This window comes from Neltuma alba, unplaced genomic scaffold (assembly GCF_004799145.2).
Source record: "Neltuma alba isolate B1F8T4 unplaced genomic scaffold, ASM479914v2 tig00012412_pilon, whole genome shotgun sequence".
Classification (NCBI taxonomy): domain Eukaryota; kingdom Viridiplantae; phylum Streptophyta; class Magnoliopsida; order Fabales; family Fabaceae; genus Neltuma; species Neltuma alba.
Window position 1 is genome coordinate 38,244 of NW_021636903.1, and position 14,735 is coordinate 52,978.

Consider the following 14,735-nt stretch of genomic DNA (forward strand, 5'->3'; position numbering starts at 1 on the left):
AGCTAAATATTTAACTGAAAACTGAAATTATCAAACAGAAAAGTCAAAATTAAATTCGGTTTGATTTTCAGTTGCTCAGCCCCACCCATTGTTGACTTACTTTAAAATTTTGTTTTGTTGAAAGGATAGAAAAGCAAAGAAGCAGAGGTGAGGAGCCGGCGGACTGCTCCATCGCCCGGAGCAAAAGGTTATACAGGATAACGGGTCTTCTAGGTCCTTAGCTGTCAATTTTGCCATCCCAAATCCACACCTTTCAAATATAAACGTTCAAGAAAAGCTGCTGCGAAACACATCACCAAAAATGATCATATTTTCAAACATTAATTAATTGTGTTAAATGTGAATTATCTATTGGATTTCTAACCAACAGTTTGAGTTGCATCAAATGGGAAATTTTCAATTCAATGCCGACGACGAACATTCTGAAATCTTAGCCTCCATAAATAGCTAACACTTTCATCATTAGCTTCATACTCAAAAGCACCCATTTTTCTCTCCAGCCATCTTCTTCTTCTTCTTCATCAATGGCGTCTCCATTTCTGTTCCCCTTAACCCAATCCACTGTAATGCCAGACCCTTCATCTTTCTTCTCCCCCAACCTCCTCTCTTCCCCTCTTCCCACCAACTCCTTCTTCCAGAACTTCGTCCTCAACAATGGCGATCAACACGAATACTTCCATCCTTACCTCGTTAAATCCGCTAACTCTTCTCTTTCTCTCTCCTACCCTCTCATGTTCTTCTCCACCGCCCTCTTGTACCAGGTCTTCGTCCCTGATCTCACCATCTCCTCTAAATCCAACTCTCGATACAGTTCCTCTAATATATCACATGTCGTCTCGTCTTATAGCGATCTCAGTGTCACTCTTGAGCTTCCCTCTTCCAACCTCCGATTCTTTCTCGTGAAAGGAAGCCCCTTTGTCACTGCCGAGGTCACACGGCGGACGTCGCTTTCTATCTCCACCGTCCACGGCATTGTGTCGTTGTCGTCCGGTGATTCTCTCATGAAACATACCATAAGGCTTGATAACAACCAGACGTGGCTCATCCAGTGTTTTTAAAACCGGACCGGACCGGACGGTCGAACCGGTCCAGCCGGTGACCGGGACACTTCTCGGCTCGTTTCACATGGTTCGGCCGCTTTATCATTTGAGCCGCCTTGGACCGCTTCAAGCCGGCCATTTAACCGGAAACCGAAGTTAAACCGGAAACCGGAGCGGTTTTTGAAAAACCGACCATTTAACCGGAAACCGAAGTTAAACCGGAAACCGGAGCGGTTTTTGAAAAACCGGCCGGCTCAAATTTGTGAGCAGGGATGGAGAAGAAGAAAGAAGACGCAGAAAGCTTTTTTGGATATGAATCTTATCCCCATCCTTTGTCCCTTCAAGAACAGCCATGGAGTCGGTTGCTAGGCTAGAAGAAGATAAGAAGCTTACCTTGGGTGCCCGACGATTCACAAATCTGGACTGTAAATAAAACCTCCCTAGTCCACAACGAAGAAAAGAAGACGGCGTGCAAGTGATGGAATGGAAGTAGGGGAGAAAAGAAAGTAAAACCTCAGGAGTGGAGATAGAGAAGCGTGTTTCGTACGCAGACGCAGTTCTTTTTCGGGCCAATACGCAAAGGTAGATTGAGCAAGGATGACATGTACTATAAATGAGTATTAATTAAACCTTTTTTTAATGTTATTTTTCAAGGGAAAAAATTAAATTAATTGTGAGATAAAGTTATTTCTATTGGTACAAATTGCAAAAGTTAAAGATTTACTATACTATATATTAAAAAGGCTATAAAAAATATTTGGTTTTTTGACCAGCGGCTATAAAAAAATAGTTACGTTATAATATTGTAATTATTAATGATTATTATATGATTAATATATATAAAATATGTAATTTATCCTCTAAAATCATTCTTATTTAAGGGATAAAGTGAGCATACCAATAATTAATAGAGACAAAAATAAATATATATATAAAAAATTTCAAATAGGGTATTAGTGTCAATGTATCATGGACCTTCATCCCAAAAAAAATTTCTTATATATAAGATTTAAGAAAGTATAATATTATTTTTATTTAATTATTATGTTCCGGTCTGACCGCCGGTCCGACCGGTTGAACCATAAGAACCGTGAACCGCTCGTCTTTCCAGTTCAATTTCCGGTCCGGCTTTTAAAACATTGGGCTCATCTATGCTTCTTCGCCGGTCCGTTTTAGGCGCACCTTGCCGTCGGAGATTACCTCCGATGACGGGTTTTATGGGATCATTCGGATTGCGGCTTTGCCGGATTCCGAGAATCCCAATTCCGAGCAAACTTTGAATCGATTCAGTTCTTGCTACCCTGTTTCTGGGGACGCTGCTCTGAAGAAACCCTATCGTGTTGAGTATAAATTTCAGAATAGAAGGTCTGGAGATTTGCTTATGCTCGCACACCCGCTTCATCTCAAGCTTCTTTCTGAAAAAGAAAGCGATTGTACCATCCGTCACGATTTCAAGTACAGAAGTATCGACGGCGATCTCGTCGGAGCTTCGTGGGTTCTAAAAATAAACCCAATTCCTGTAACGTGGCATTCGACAAAAGGAATCAAACAAGATTCCTCCAAAGAAATGATTGTTCATTGACTATAACGAAATGGAGCGTCTCCTTTAACGGCGCACCAATAAATGACAACTAGGGGTAGTCTTTAACTTTGCCAACTTGATTAAATTCGTTCCGTCCATTATTCCTTCTTTAATTATTGTTGCATAACATACCTTCATTTTCCATCACATCTTAAGGCAAAAATAATCTTAATAAAACTTAAGGGTAGAGATGCAAATTTAACCCTAGTATTACTTTTCAAGTACAATTTTATCCTAATCTTTTTAATGGTATAATTTTATTTCTGATATTATATATTTTTTAGGTGCAATTTTACCCATAATATTTTTTTATGCAGTTGCTTCCCAAAAAATATCAGGGGTAAAATTGCACTTTTACCCAAATAATAATTACTACCTCTGGTTCTTAATATAACAGTTTGTTTGAATTTTGTTTTGGTCCTAAATATGAGACCTCACTTTCTCTCATATTTATCAATGTGTTTTCATGGTAGTCCTTGTAAAAATAGTAATTCTAGTCAATATACTTGATTACTAAGGATATTTTAGGAAATACAATGCCTATTTATTATAGATAACTAACTTAACTAATTTTCTTAATATACTCAAATTAGTCAACTAGCTTTTATATTAAGAATAGGGTGTAATATCACTGATAAAGATATAACTCGTTTGGATCAATCCCATTCTGCCTCTAACCTGCAATGCTATGCCAATGCAGTGTAATATTTTTCGACAGTAGAGATTGGTATGTTATTTGAGAGAGGTGCAATGAGTTAATTTTTAATAATAATTTAAAATTAATGTATAACATAAAGATAATTTTAGCCTTAAAAATAATTTTAGGTGGGAGCTGCCTTGCCGAAGATGGCCTCGCCATAGCCGCCAAATTCAAGTTCTGTGGCAGTGTAGCTATTGCCCCACTCTGCCCTATGTCTTCACATTTATACTCCTCCTGTCCTTAATATAGGACTCAATTCTTGAGTTGGTTTTGGTCTTAAATATAAGACCCATTTCTCATATTTATCAATTTTCTCTAAATTACCTCTATGGATACTCTCTCAACCATAATCAAGTAGAAGAGGGAGAGGGGTATTAAGAAAGATGATTATGGTGTTTTAGGAGAAATGTGTCACTTTTCTTATAATTAACTAACTTACCTAACTTCCTTAATCTAATCAAATTAGTTAAATGGATCTTATATTAAGGACCGGAGGAGGATATCTCTATTGCATCCAAAAACCCAACGCAAATCAGCTTTAAATTTCTAGTATTTCATCCAAAAGACAATTTTTTCTGCTTTATATAAAATCTCTCTCAACAGCTTCTTTCTTCATAGGGCTAGCCTAGTGATTTTGAAAATTAATGTGGATGCCTCCCAAAGTTGATGCCATTTAGAGATGCAAAATCGAACCAAAAGGTATTTGGATACGTTTAAAAATACTTTTTAAAAACACTTTTTTTTATAAATTAATGCAAACTCTTGTCTAAAAATACTTTTTAAAAGTATTTTTTTATAAATCAATTCCAATTCTTTTATATATTTACTTCATATACGCTAAAATCACTTTTAAAATTATTATTTGGTTTTTATCCAAATATCCCCAAATGTTTTTTTTGAAGCCACTGTTGATGCAATTTCTCGCCTTGTCAGTGATTCTGCTGATGCAACTCCCAAAATATGTGCGTTAGGGATTTTGACGATTAATCGTTGATTTGTCTTTGGAGGGCAGATGTTGTCTTTGTACCTGAATTATTAAGGAGAAAATTGACATTTTATAAAAATTTACAGCCTGCAATGAATATTCATAGGGTTCCCTATGAATAGATATTTCTAAAAGAAAATGTGTAATTTCTGTTACCTCTGCAATTTTTTTGTTAATATCCTGATGCCTAACAAAACATGTAATCTGTCTTAATGTAATAATGATTACCATTAAATGCCTACAATAGGATTAAACCAAACAAGTCCTAAATTTTCTATGTGGGCTTTCTAGCTCAACTCAACAACACTAAAAATCTTAAATTATTTATTTATTTATTTATTACATTCAATACTTAATATAAGATCTTGTTTGACTTTTATATTAGTCATAAATATAAAAAACCAACCCATTTTTTTTCTAAAATAGTTCTCATAATAATAGTTCTAGTCAATACACTTAATTAATAAGAATATTTTAGAAAAAACAACACTTATTTATTATAAATAACTAACTTAATTAGTTTTCATAATCTATTCAAATTAATCAACTAAGTTTTATATTAAGGACTGAAAATTTGTGGGTTTGACTTTCTATGAATATAATAGACGTGTCAGTTTCCTCTATAAATGAACGATGACAAAAAAAAAATCTATTTTCATCAAATAATAAAATTCAGAGTGATAAGGTTAATATTATTGGTAGTCTTTAAAATTTGATCTCTTTTTTATTTTGGTCCCTAAAATTTAACCTTATTTTGGTACACATACAAATTTTTGTATCCCTACAACAGTGTTTTTTATCCCTGAAACCAAAACAACTAATTTCAAATTTTATGGATCAAAATCAAAACCACTTTTTCTATGGCTGATAAAAATCTAGGACCCTTTAAATATCCCTTATCAATAATACAAGCTTTTGCTTTGGTGGTGGTCCTGCGACGTGAAACAAATAAAAATCTTGCTTTGCTTGCCTCTTATCTTGCCTGAAAACATTCAAAAGACGCTGAATTTGAGCCATATTCATTGGAGTTTGATTTTTATTGAGCATGTTGTTGGGTTTTGGGTGTAGGAGCATTTAATTAAAAAGATAAGATTTCGTATTATTCAAAAAAAAAAATCTTCACTACTCATCATCATTCATGAACCAATCAATTCAATTAGAAAAAAATCGCAAAAAAAATCTTAAAAATAAAAAATTGCAAATAAAGATTCATTACAATATTAGTATTGGTTTTGACAACAATTAATGTGAACAGGTCCTTATATGTAATGTTTAATTTTGAAAGTTTTTTTTTTGTGATTTTCTCATTCAATTGATCTAATTAATATTGATACATCATTCATGTACTACTTCTGGTCCTACTTATAAAACTTTATTTATAGTCTATAAATAAAGTCTCATAATTAAGATTAGAGGCAGTATATAACACGCAAATCTTTAGAGCTTTGCATGAGATTTCTAGCACCATGCGTTTTGTGTATATAGAGTCGTAATATGATTCATATGATAAATATGTGGTACGTGTGGGATTTGAAAAGTCAAAAATCTTATAATAATCTGCCTTTTCTTTTGGGACAGCACCCACTCACATGACTCGGACTATCTGTTATCTCTACGGGGCCAACATATGTTTGAGACTGCTTCGATCAACTTTGATGCGAATAAACATTTATTAACTATTCAAATATGTAGATTTTTTTTGGTCCCCAAAATAAGAATAAGGCTCGATATTATTAGAAATGCCCAGAAAAAAAATCATATTCATAGAGCAAAAACATAGATATATTCTTATGAATGTGAAAAATCTACCAAATTAGTATTAGTCGATTTGAATTGGAATTAATTATCAAATCAGCCATAATTGTTTATAATTTTAAGCGAATTGCTCAATTTAGTTTGTTTCCTGTGATACATATCTCATTTAGTAACTATATATATATATATATATATATTTTGGTAAGTCTTTTTTTTTTTTACCAGCTTTTGGTAAGTCATATAATTAAATTTTTCCATATAAATATACAATTTGTTTTTACTTTGTTATTGTGTAGACTTTGCTACCATGAATATAGTGCATGCTAAATATATAGGAATAAAATTAAAAAAATTGGTAAATTTTAAGGCAAGATTAATAAGAGTTAATTTAATATTTTTCTTAGTTTAGGCCAGTAACTTGTAAATAGGACTATCATATTATAAAAAACTATAAATTGGATTGGGTAATCAATTTTATTAAGTATTAAATCTAAAACAAGTTACATCCTCCTAGTTGTGTGTCACTTTTTATGAGCTGAATTTATACATACAAGTTTCTTATTATAATACTAATAACTTCTCTTGTCATCACTTTCATAATACCCAGAATTTGAGCTGTTAATTGTTGATCTAGTAGTCAAAAAGTAAATTAAAATTAAGACAACATAAGACAAGATGCAAATTGCAAATAATAAGCTAGACACCAAGTGGGAGAAGGAGGCTAGCAAATATATATATATATATATATATATATATATATGCGCTTAGTCTATCCATGCTTGCTCTCCAACATCCGTTTCAATAGTCTCCTCACTATAGGATTTGGAGAGTTAAAAACTTATTTGAAAACCACGTCTTTTGGGAGTGCAAGAGACCCAACCCACTTGATTTATTGCTCCCCCCATAAACTACTGTATTATCACGCCTGCAATTTATGTTATACTTCCTTTGATCTTAAATATAGAAAGTAAAGATAGTGTTAATCTTTAAAAAAGTAGTTAAATTATTTATTTGTAATAAATGTGTGTTGATTTTTTTTTAAAATATCCTTTTGATAATTTGTACCGAAAACTGTCTTCAATAGTGAAAACTCCCTCTAATATATCCAACCAATAGGATTATTTGAGAAAAGAATTAGAAATTTCTGAAATAAAGTGACTTGAGATATTACACATTTAGAACCAAAGCAAACTTAACAATTCTAACTCCTACATTTAGCACCCAAAAGAGTATAAATTACACTAACCCAACCAAATCACACCAATTATCAAGATATTAATAGCCATAAACTCATTTTTAATTTCATGTAATGTACAGGAAAAAAAACGTGTTATTTTAACATGTTTGTGCCAATGCATGTGCCTTGAATTATGCGTTGCCAGACGATGCATATGTTGTCTTTTCTAGTGTTACATGAAGTTCATGTGCAATTCAGAAGAAAATGCCAAAAGGGAATCAATCTGTGTGTCAACCGTGCCCCTCAGCTAGCCGCTCATTTTTAGGGTCCTTCCCAAATATTTTTTTATCATGTCTTTACTTAATTAGATTTTATATAAAATGAGTAAAATTTTGATATTTTAGAGGCAAAAAATGGTTTAATTTTTAATTTTTTGATTTTTTAAATATTAAAATAGCAAAATTTCACTCATTTTATATAGAATCTAACGATGCAAAAACATAAATAAAAAAAACACAAAAATGTGGGAATGACCCAAAAAATGATGAGCAACTGACAGAGCCAGGCACACACCCCACCCAAGTGAAACATGCTTGGTGTTTCTCATAATTCACTTGTGCTATGGAACAAAGCAAAAGGGACAACACGTGATGTGGAATAAAATGTCCTTGGATATTAATGCAAAACACACACAAATGCATGAGTGCTTATTGGCCAAAATAGAAGTATTTAAGAATATATTATTGGTCAAATCTTGCCAATAAAGTGACATTATTACACTACTACTATTTTAAAGAATATTAGATGCACATGATGAAAAACTTTCCAGAACAAATGTATTATTCCAACCCTCAAGAGAGTTCTACATTTGGGATAAAAAGAGCATATGTGAGACCGGGGGAATTAATCATTATGTCGGAATAGATGCATGCACCGTGAGTGTGAGAGAAATAAGAGTGTAAAATCTACTTTTTTACACACACAGATTTTGATTTCTTTTCTACGGCCTCCATTTCTGTTGAAGGTGATTTCATTTTCAGTATGTTTTACTATAATAATAAAAAAATATTAAACCTTATTAACTTTGTTTTAAAATTTAATAACTTTTCAACTCTATTTCTATTTAATATACATTATATCACGTCAGAACAAACTATGCACAATAGTAAATAAATGGTAAAACTATAAATTTATACGAAAATTTAACGATATCATTTATAAACAGGACCAAAAAAATTTCTTCCTCTACCTTAAAGCAAGACTAAGGAGTATATAATTTTTTGCATTCTATGCTTATCAGACCCAATCAAAAAAAGTTACAAATGGATTAATAGAAAACGAGTTATGACTAACAAAAGTTGTCTAATTGATAAGGAATTGATTCATAATGCAGAAGATTTTAAATTCAAATCTTACTACTAATATGAACATTTTATTAATGAGTAATTTGTAAATATATTAAGAAATTGATTATTTAGTTCTTATATAAAAATTGAGTATAGTGTGATCTATATATTTGTGATCAGGGGAGATGGTCCAAAGATTCACTTGGATCATGGTCCAAAGATTCACTTGGTGAGTGCGGTCCCTTTGGCATATGAAAATGGTCTTGTGGGCTGCATAACAGCTGAGGGAGGCAGCATTATATATTCCACTATCGCCATACACCCCAATGCCCTCATGTAAGGGTAAAAATAGGCCAGGCAGCCTGTCAGGAGCCTGTGACCTGGCCTGTAAATGGCTTTGCCTGGCCTGGCCTATTTAGATATCAGACCAGGCTCAGGCCTGTAAAAAGGCCTGTTTGTTTTATCAGGCCAGGCTCAAGCCTGATAGTAGGCCTGTTAGGCCCGTCAAGCGCCCTGGGCCTGTTATCTTTTTTTTTTATGTTAAAATTATAAATTGATAGGAGGGACTTTGCTATTCTGATCGGTTAATTGAGAAAACTCCATCCACATAAACGTGTTATCTAGAGCATATTGCATGCGTCATTTTATTTCCATTCTCTATAATAAAAATAATTGATATATGTATAATGACACATATTTGAACAGAGAAAGAAAACATAAGTGCATTAAAAAAAAGCATCATTCATTTATTTGATCCATGCTTAGAGAATATATATATATATATATATAATTGACCTATTATGTTTTAGACCGTATATATGTGTGCTCAATCTAATTCTTATTATAATTGTTACTTAATTAATTTAAATAAATAAATAAATTATAACAACTGTAACATTTTTTTTAAAACAACCATGTGTAACAACAGGATCAAATATCATTTTGTTAGTAAATTAGTCTGAATAAATGATAAATTTAAAATATAAAAGGGATTAAGGATGTTTCATATTTTAAACTAGATCTAGTTATCAACTAATTTTTATACTAGAGATAGGATGAAGTGATATTTTTATATCATAATGAAATTATGTTTTCTGATAATTTTTCATATTAGATTTTTTTTTTGGCCTAAGGGGACATGTTTTTACAAATTGTGTTAATTTGATAATTTCATAGTTTTTGTTTGCATTTTAGATCAATTAGGTTGAATTATTATAATTTTGAGTTGATTTATGTGTGTTTAAAATTTATTAAAAAAAAGGCCTCTTAACAGGCCACATGCCAGGCTCAGGCCGATTAAAAAGCCTTTCACAGGCTGCAGGCCAGGCTCAGGCCAACAGGCCTCGTAACAGGCCAGGCCTATTAAGGGTGAGGCCTGGCCTGTTTCCACCCCTACCCATGTGAGCTGTGGCAAGTCAAAGCAAACCTTTTCGTTCCCTCAACCTTTATTCATAAATATTCTCCTTAGTTAAATGTAAGATTATTTAATTAATTAGTTCACAAACATTAAAATTTTTTTGCGAAATTAATGAGAATAATACGAATAAATACTGCCTACTCCCTATATATAATAAGTTACAAATAATCAAATTGCATAGATAAAAAATTGGTTAAAATTTATTAAAAGTGATCAATATGTAAGAAAGTTTATATATATATACACACACTTTTATTTATGGAAAGGGTTAAGTGAAAAAATATGAGAAAAGAATTAAAAAATAAAGTAAATTATCAAGCACAAAATACAACTTATACAAAGGATCTACCATGTCACAAAAATTAAAATTTAAATACTATCTTTAGTCTTATTTATAAGACTAAATTTATAGACTACAAATAAAGTTTTATAATTAAAACCAGAGGTAGTATAAGACCGAAGGAGTATTAAAATAAAAGGAAGCATTATTTTCAAATCCAAATTGTTCGCGTTCCTCACCCTCCCTTAAAAAGTCAAAATTATTCCAAGCACATTACGATAACTATTTGCTATTTTGATATTTTCACTCTCACTTGATTCACTCCCCTAAATTCTTCTTTGTTCCCTTTTGTTAATGTCCAAAATGTTGGTGCATGCACATGAAAGATAATTTCAAACGAGAATTGCTTTTCTGAGACTTAAAAAAAGAGAGGATAGAATGTAGTTGAATGCTTTTGCGAATGTCATACAATTTGCTGCCAATAATAGATTTTTTTTTTTTCATTTGACCAATTTAACAATTATTCCAAAAGATCCTTTTTTATCATTCCACGTACGTAGATATGTACCAAAAAATGCCCCGTCATCAATTGAAATTCTCTTCTTATTTTATTTTTTTATTTTTAAGACAGAATTTTGATTCGGTTAACTGCTCTCAACAAGATTAAGACAAAGAACTCAAAAATTACTCATAGAAATAATTCGTTGGGCCAACATAAATTATATATATATATATATAATATTCTTACATAGATTAGAACTTTATGTCTATAAGAAATACAGGTTTAAATTTTCATAAATAAATCAAAATAATAATATTATTGTGTACTTTTTCAAAAATACTAGCATGAAAAATACTAAGGTTTTTCTTCTTTTTAAATCTTGTAAATTCTAATAAAAATGGATTTATCTTAAAATTCTTTTTTCTAAGCATATGTATCCTCTTATTGGAGACAATTCTGTTCGAGGCATTATCAGACACTAAATATAAACGCTTCTTCTAATAGAGATTCAAACATTTGTTTGTCCTATCTTCCCATAAATCCAACCCCATTGTTAGGGGTAATCATTTGATTTTTTGGTTTGATTTTTGGTGAAAACCAAATTAATCAGAAAATTAAACAAAGTCAATTTAAAACGCCAAATTAAATTTGATTAACTAAATTAACTGAAACCGAATTAACTATCAGTTAGTCAAAATATATATATGCAAAACATTATTTTAGATTAGAAATGCATAATCAAATACAATCACAACCATTAATTAATGATATTTTATTATTCAAGAGAATTGAACACTGAAAATTAAAATGTTAAAAAATAAAAGCTAAATATTCAACTGAAAACTGAAATAATCAAACCAAAAGTCAAAAAGAATCCAAAAACAAAGAATCAGAAGTGAGGAGCCGGCGGACTGCTCCAGCGCCCGGAGCAAAAGGTAATACGGGATAACGGGTCTTTTAGGTCCTTAGCTGTCATTCTTGCCATCCCAAATCCACACCTTTCAAATTTAAACGTTCAAGAAAAGCTGCTGAGAAACACATCACCAAAAATGATCATATTTTCAAACATTAATTAATTGTGTTAAATGTGAATTATCTATTGGATTTCTAACCAACAGTTTGAGTTGCATCAATTGGAAGTTTTCAATTCAATGCTGACGACGAACATTCTGAAATCTCAGCCTCCATAAATAGCTAACACTTTCATCATTAGCTTCACATTCAAGAGCACCCTTTTTCTCTCCAGCCATCTTCTTCTTCTTCTTCTTCATCAATGGCGTCTCCATTTCTCTTCCCCTTAACCCAATCCACTGTAATGCCCGACCCTTCATCTTTCTTCTCCCCCAACCTCCTCTCTTCCCCTCTTCCCACCAACTCCTTCTTCCAGAACTTCGTCCTCAACAATGGCGATCAACACGAATACTTCCATCCTTACCTCGTTAAATCCGCTAACTCTTCTCTTTCTCTCTCCTACCCTCTCATGTTCTTCTCCACCGCCCTCTTGTACCAGGTCTTCGTCCCTGATCTCACCATCTCCTCTAAATCGAACTCTCGATACAGTTCCTCTAATATATCACATGTCGTCTCGTCTTATAGCGATCTCAGTGTCACTCTTGAGCTTCCCTCTTCCAACCTCCGATTCTTTCTCGTGAAAGGAAGCCCCTTTGTCACCGCCGAGGTTACACGGCGGACGTCGCTTTCTATCTCCACCGTCCACGGCATTGTGTCGTTGTCGTCCGGTGATTCTCTCATGAAACACACCATAAGGCTTGATAACAACCAGACGTGGCTCATCTATGCTTCTTCGCCGGTCCGTTTTAGGCGCACCTCGTCGTCGGAGATTACCTCCGATAAGGGGTTTTATGGGATCATTCGGATTGCGGCTTTGCCGGATTCTGAGAATCCCAAGTCCGAGAAAACTTTGGATCAATTCAGTTCTTGCTACCCTGTTTCTGGGGACGCCGCTCTGAAGAAACCCTATCGTGTTGAGTATAAATTTCAGAATAGAAGGTCTGGAGCTTTGCTTATGCTCGCACACCCACTTCATCTCAGGCTTCTTTCTGACAAAGAAAGCGATTGTACCATCATTCACGATTTCAAGTACAGAAGTATCGACGGCGATCTCGTCGGAGTCGTCGGAGCTTCATGGGTTCTAAAAATAAACCCAATTCCTGTAACTTGGCATTCGACAAAAGGAATCAAACAAGATTCCTCCAAAGAAATCATCTCAGCTCTAGTTAAAGACGTGAACGATCTGAATCCATCAAACATATCAACGAATTCGTCTTATTACTACGGGAAGCGTGTCGCCAGAGCTGCGAGACTCGCACTTATAGCAGAGGAAGTATCATATCCTGAAGTAATCCCAAAAGTCAAGAACTTTCTGAAGCAATCCATCGAGCCATGGTTGTACGGAACATTCAAAGGAAATGGTTTCCTCTACGAGAAAGAGTGGAAAGGACTTGTTACTAAACAAGGATCTACAAGTACAAGTGCAGATTTTGGATTTGGGATTTACAACGATCATCATTATCACATAGGTTACTTCATATACGGAATGGCTGTTCTTGCTAAGATCGATCCAGACTGGGGTGAAAAACACAAGCCTCAAGCTTATTCATTAGTTGAAGATTACTTCAACCTGGGAGGGAAATCAAACTCAAACCCATATTATACTCGTTTGAGATGTTTTGATCTTTATAGTTTGCATTCGTGGGCTGCTGGTTTGACAGAGTTTGAACATGGCAGAAACCAAGAGAGTACAAGTGAAGCAGTGAATGCCTACTATGCAGCAGCCTTAATGGGTTTAGTATATGAAGATTCAGACTTGATGGCCACTGGTTCAACCCTCACAGCTCTGGAGATTCTTGCAGCTCAAACATGGTGGCATGTGGAAGAATCAAACAAAATGTATGAAGAAGAGTTTGTGAAGGAGAATAGGATTGTGGGGATCTTGTGGTCTAACAAGAGAGACAGTGCATTATGGTGGGCTTCTGCAGATTGCAGATCTTGCAGACTTCTGATTCAAGTTCTGCCAATAACGCCAATCACAGAAGTGTTATTCTCTAATGTGGGATACACGAAGGAGCTTGTGGAATGGACAGAGCCTGAGTTGAAAAATGCTGAAGAATCAAGGAAAGGGTTTGCTTTTGCATTGGAAGGGATCTATGATCAGGAAAATGCATTGAAGAAAATCAGAAAGTTGAAAGGTTTCGATGATGGGAATTCTTTGACCAATCTCCTTTGGTGGGTTCACAGCAGAGGAAACGGGAATCTTTACAAATATTAAAAACAGGGGACTCTCTGATTTTGCATTGGAAGGGATCTATGATCAGGAAAATGCATTGAAGAAAATCAGAAAGTTGAAAGGTTTCGATGATGGGAATTCTTTGACCAATCTCCTTTGGTGGGTTCACAGCAGAGGAAACGGGAATCTTTACAAATATTAAAAACAGGGGACTCTCTGATTTCATGTAATGTTGTTAGTTGTTTTTTTTGTTTGCTCATCATTTGGAAGCATTCGTTTCTGAATTCTTATGTCTGCTTTCCATTTCCACATTCAAAGGAAAATGTTAACTAATGTTTCTGATGTACTTTTTTTTTTATTTAATTGTGTAATCTTATTGGAATTTGAAATAATAATTAACAATAATAATTAGGTTTCTGGTTATTGCTAGATATATTCAAAGCTCTATCTAGCGGAAATGTTATCTGCTAAGAGAGGAAGAAAGTCCGAGTTATGTACTTTGTACAGTGAGCAAGAAGTCAATGGATTTACAGATATTATTGAATCTGATTCCGATCATTATTACATAATTTATTTTAAAATTTTATTGGCTTTATATATTTTATATATTTCTAGAAGGTGTAAAAGTCTAAAATTATTTGTTGAACTACGATCATACATGTAAGGGAAAGTCAACGCCGTAAAAGAAAATTAAAATGAGATAT

At 33.5% G+C, this 14,735-nt stretch overlaps 1 protein-coding gene across 1 annotated transcript; it reads left to right on the top strand.

Moving 5' to 3' along the window:
- The first annotated feature begins 489 nt into the window (after positions 1–489).
- On the top strand, positions 490–14,073 carry LOC114726927 (endo-1,3(4)-beta-glucanase 2-like). Its single transcript, XM_028913642.1, has 2 exons — positions 490–1,008; positions 12,542–14,073. The coding sequence occupies exons 1-2, from the start codon at positions 525–527 to the stop codon at positions 14,071–14,073; spliced, it is 2,016 nt and encodes a 671-aa protein (XP_028769475.1). The 5' UTR covers positions 490–524.
- Positions 14,074–14,735: the final 662 nt, after the last annotated feature.

Coding starts and splice junctions, on each gene's coding strand:
- LOC114726927 (XM_028913642.1), top strand. CDS start 525: ATGGCGTCTCCATTTCTGTTCCCCTTAACCCAATCCACTGTAATGCCA. Junction 1,009..12,541: donor CGGTGATTCTCTCATGAAAC/ATACCATAAGGC, acceptor CTCTCATGAAAC/ACACCATAAGGCTTGATAAC.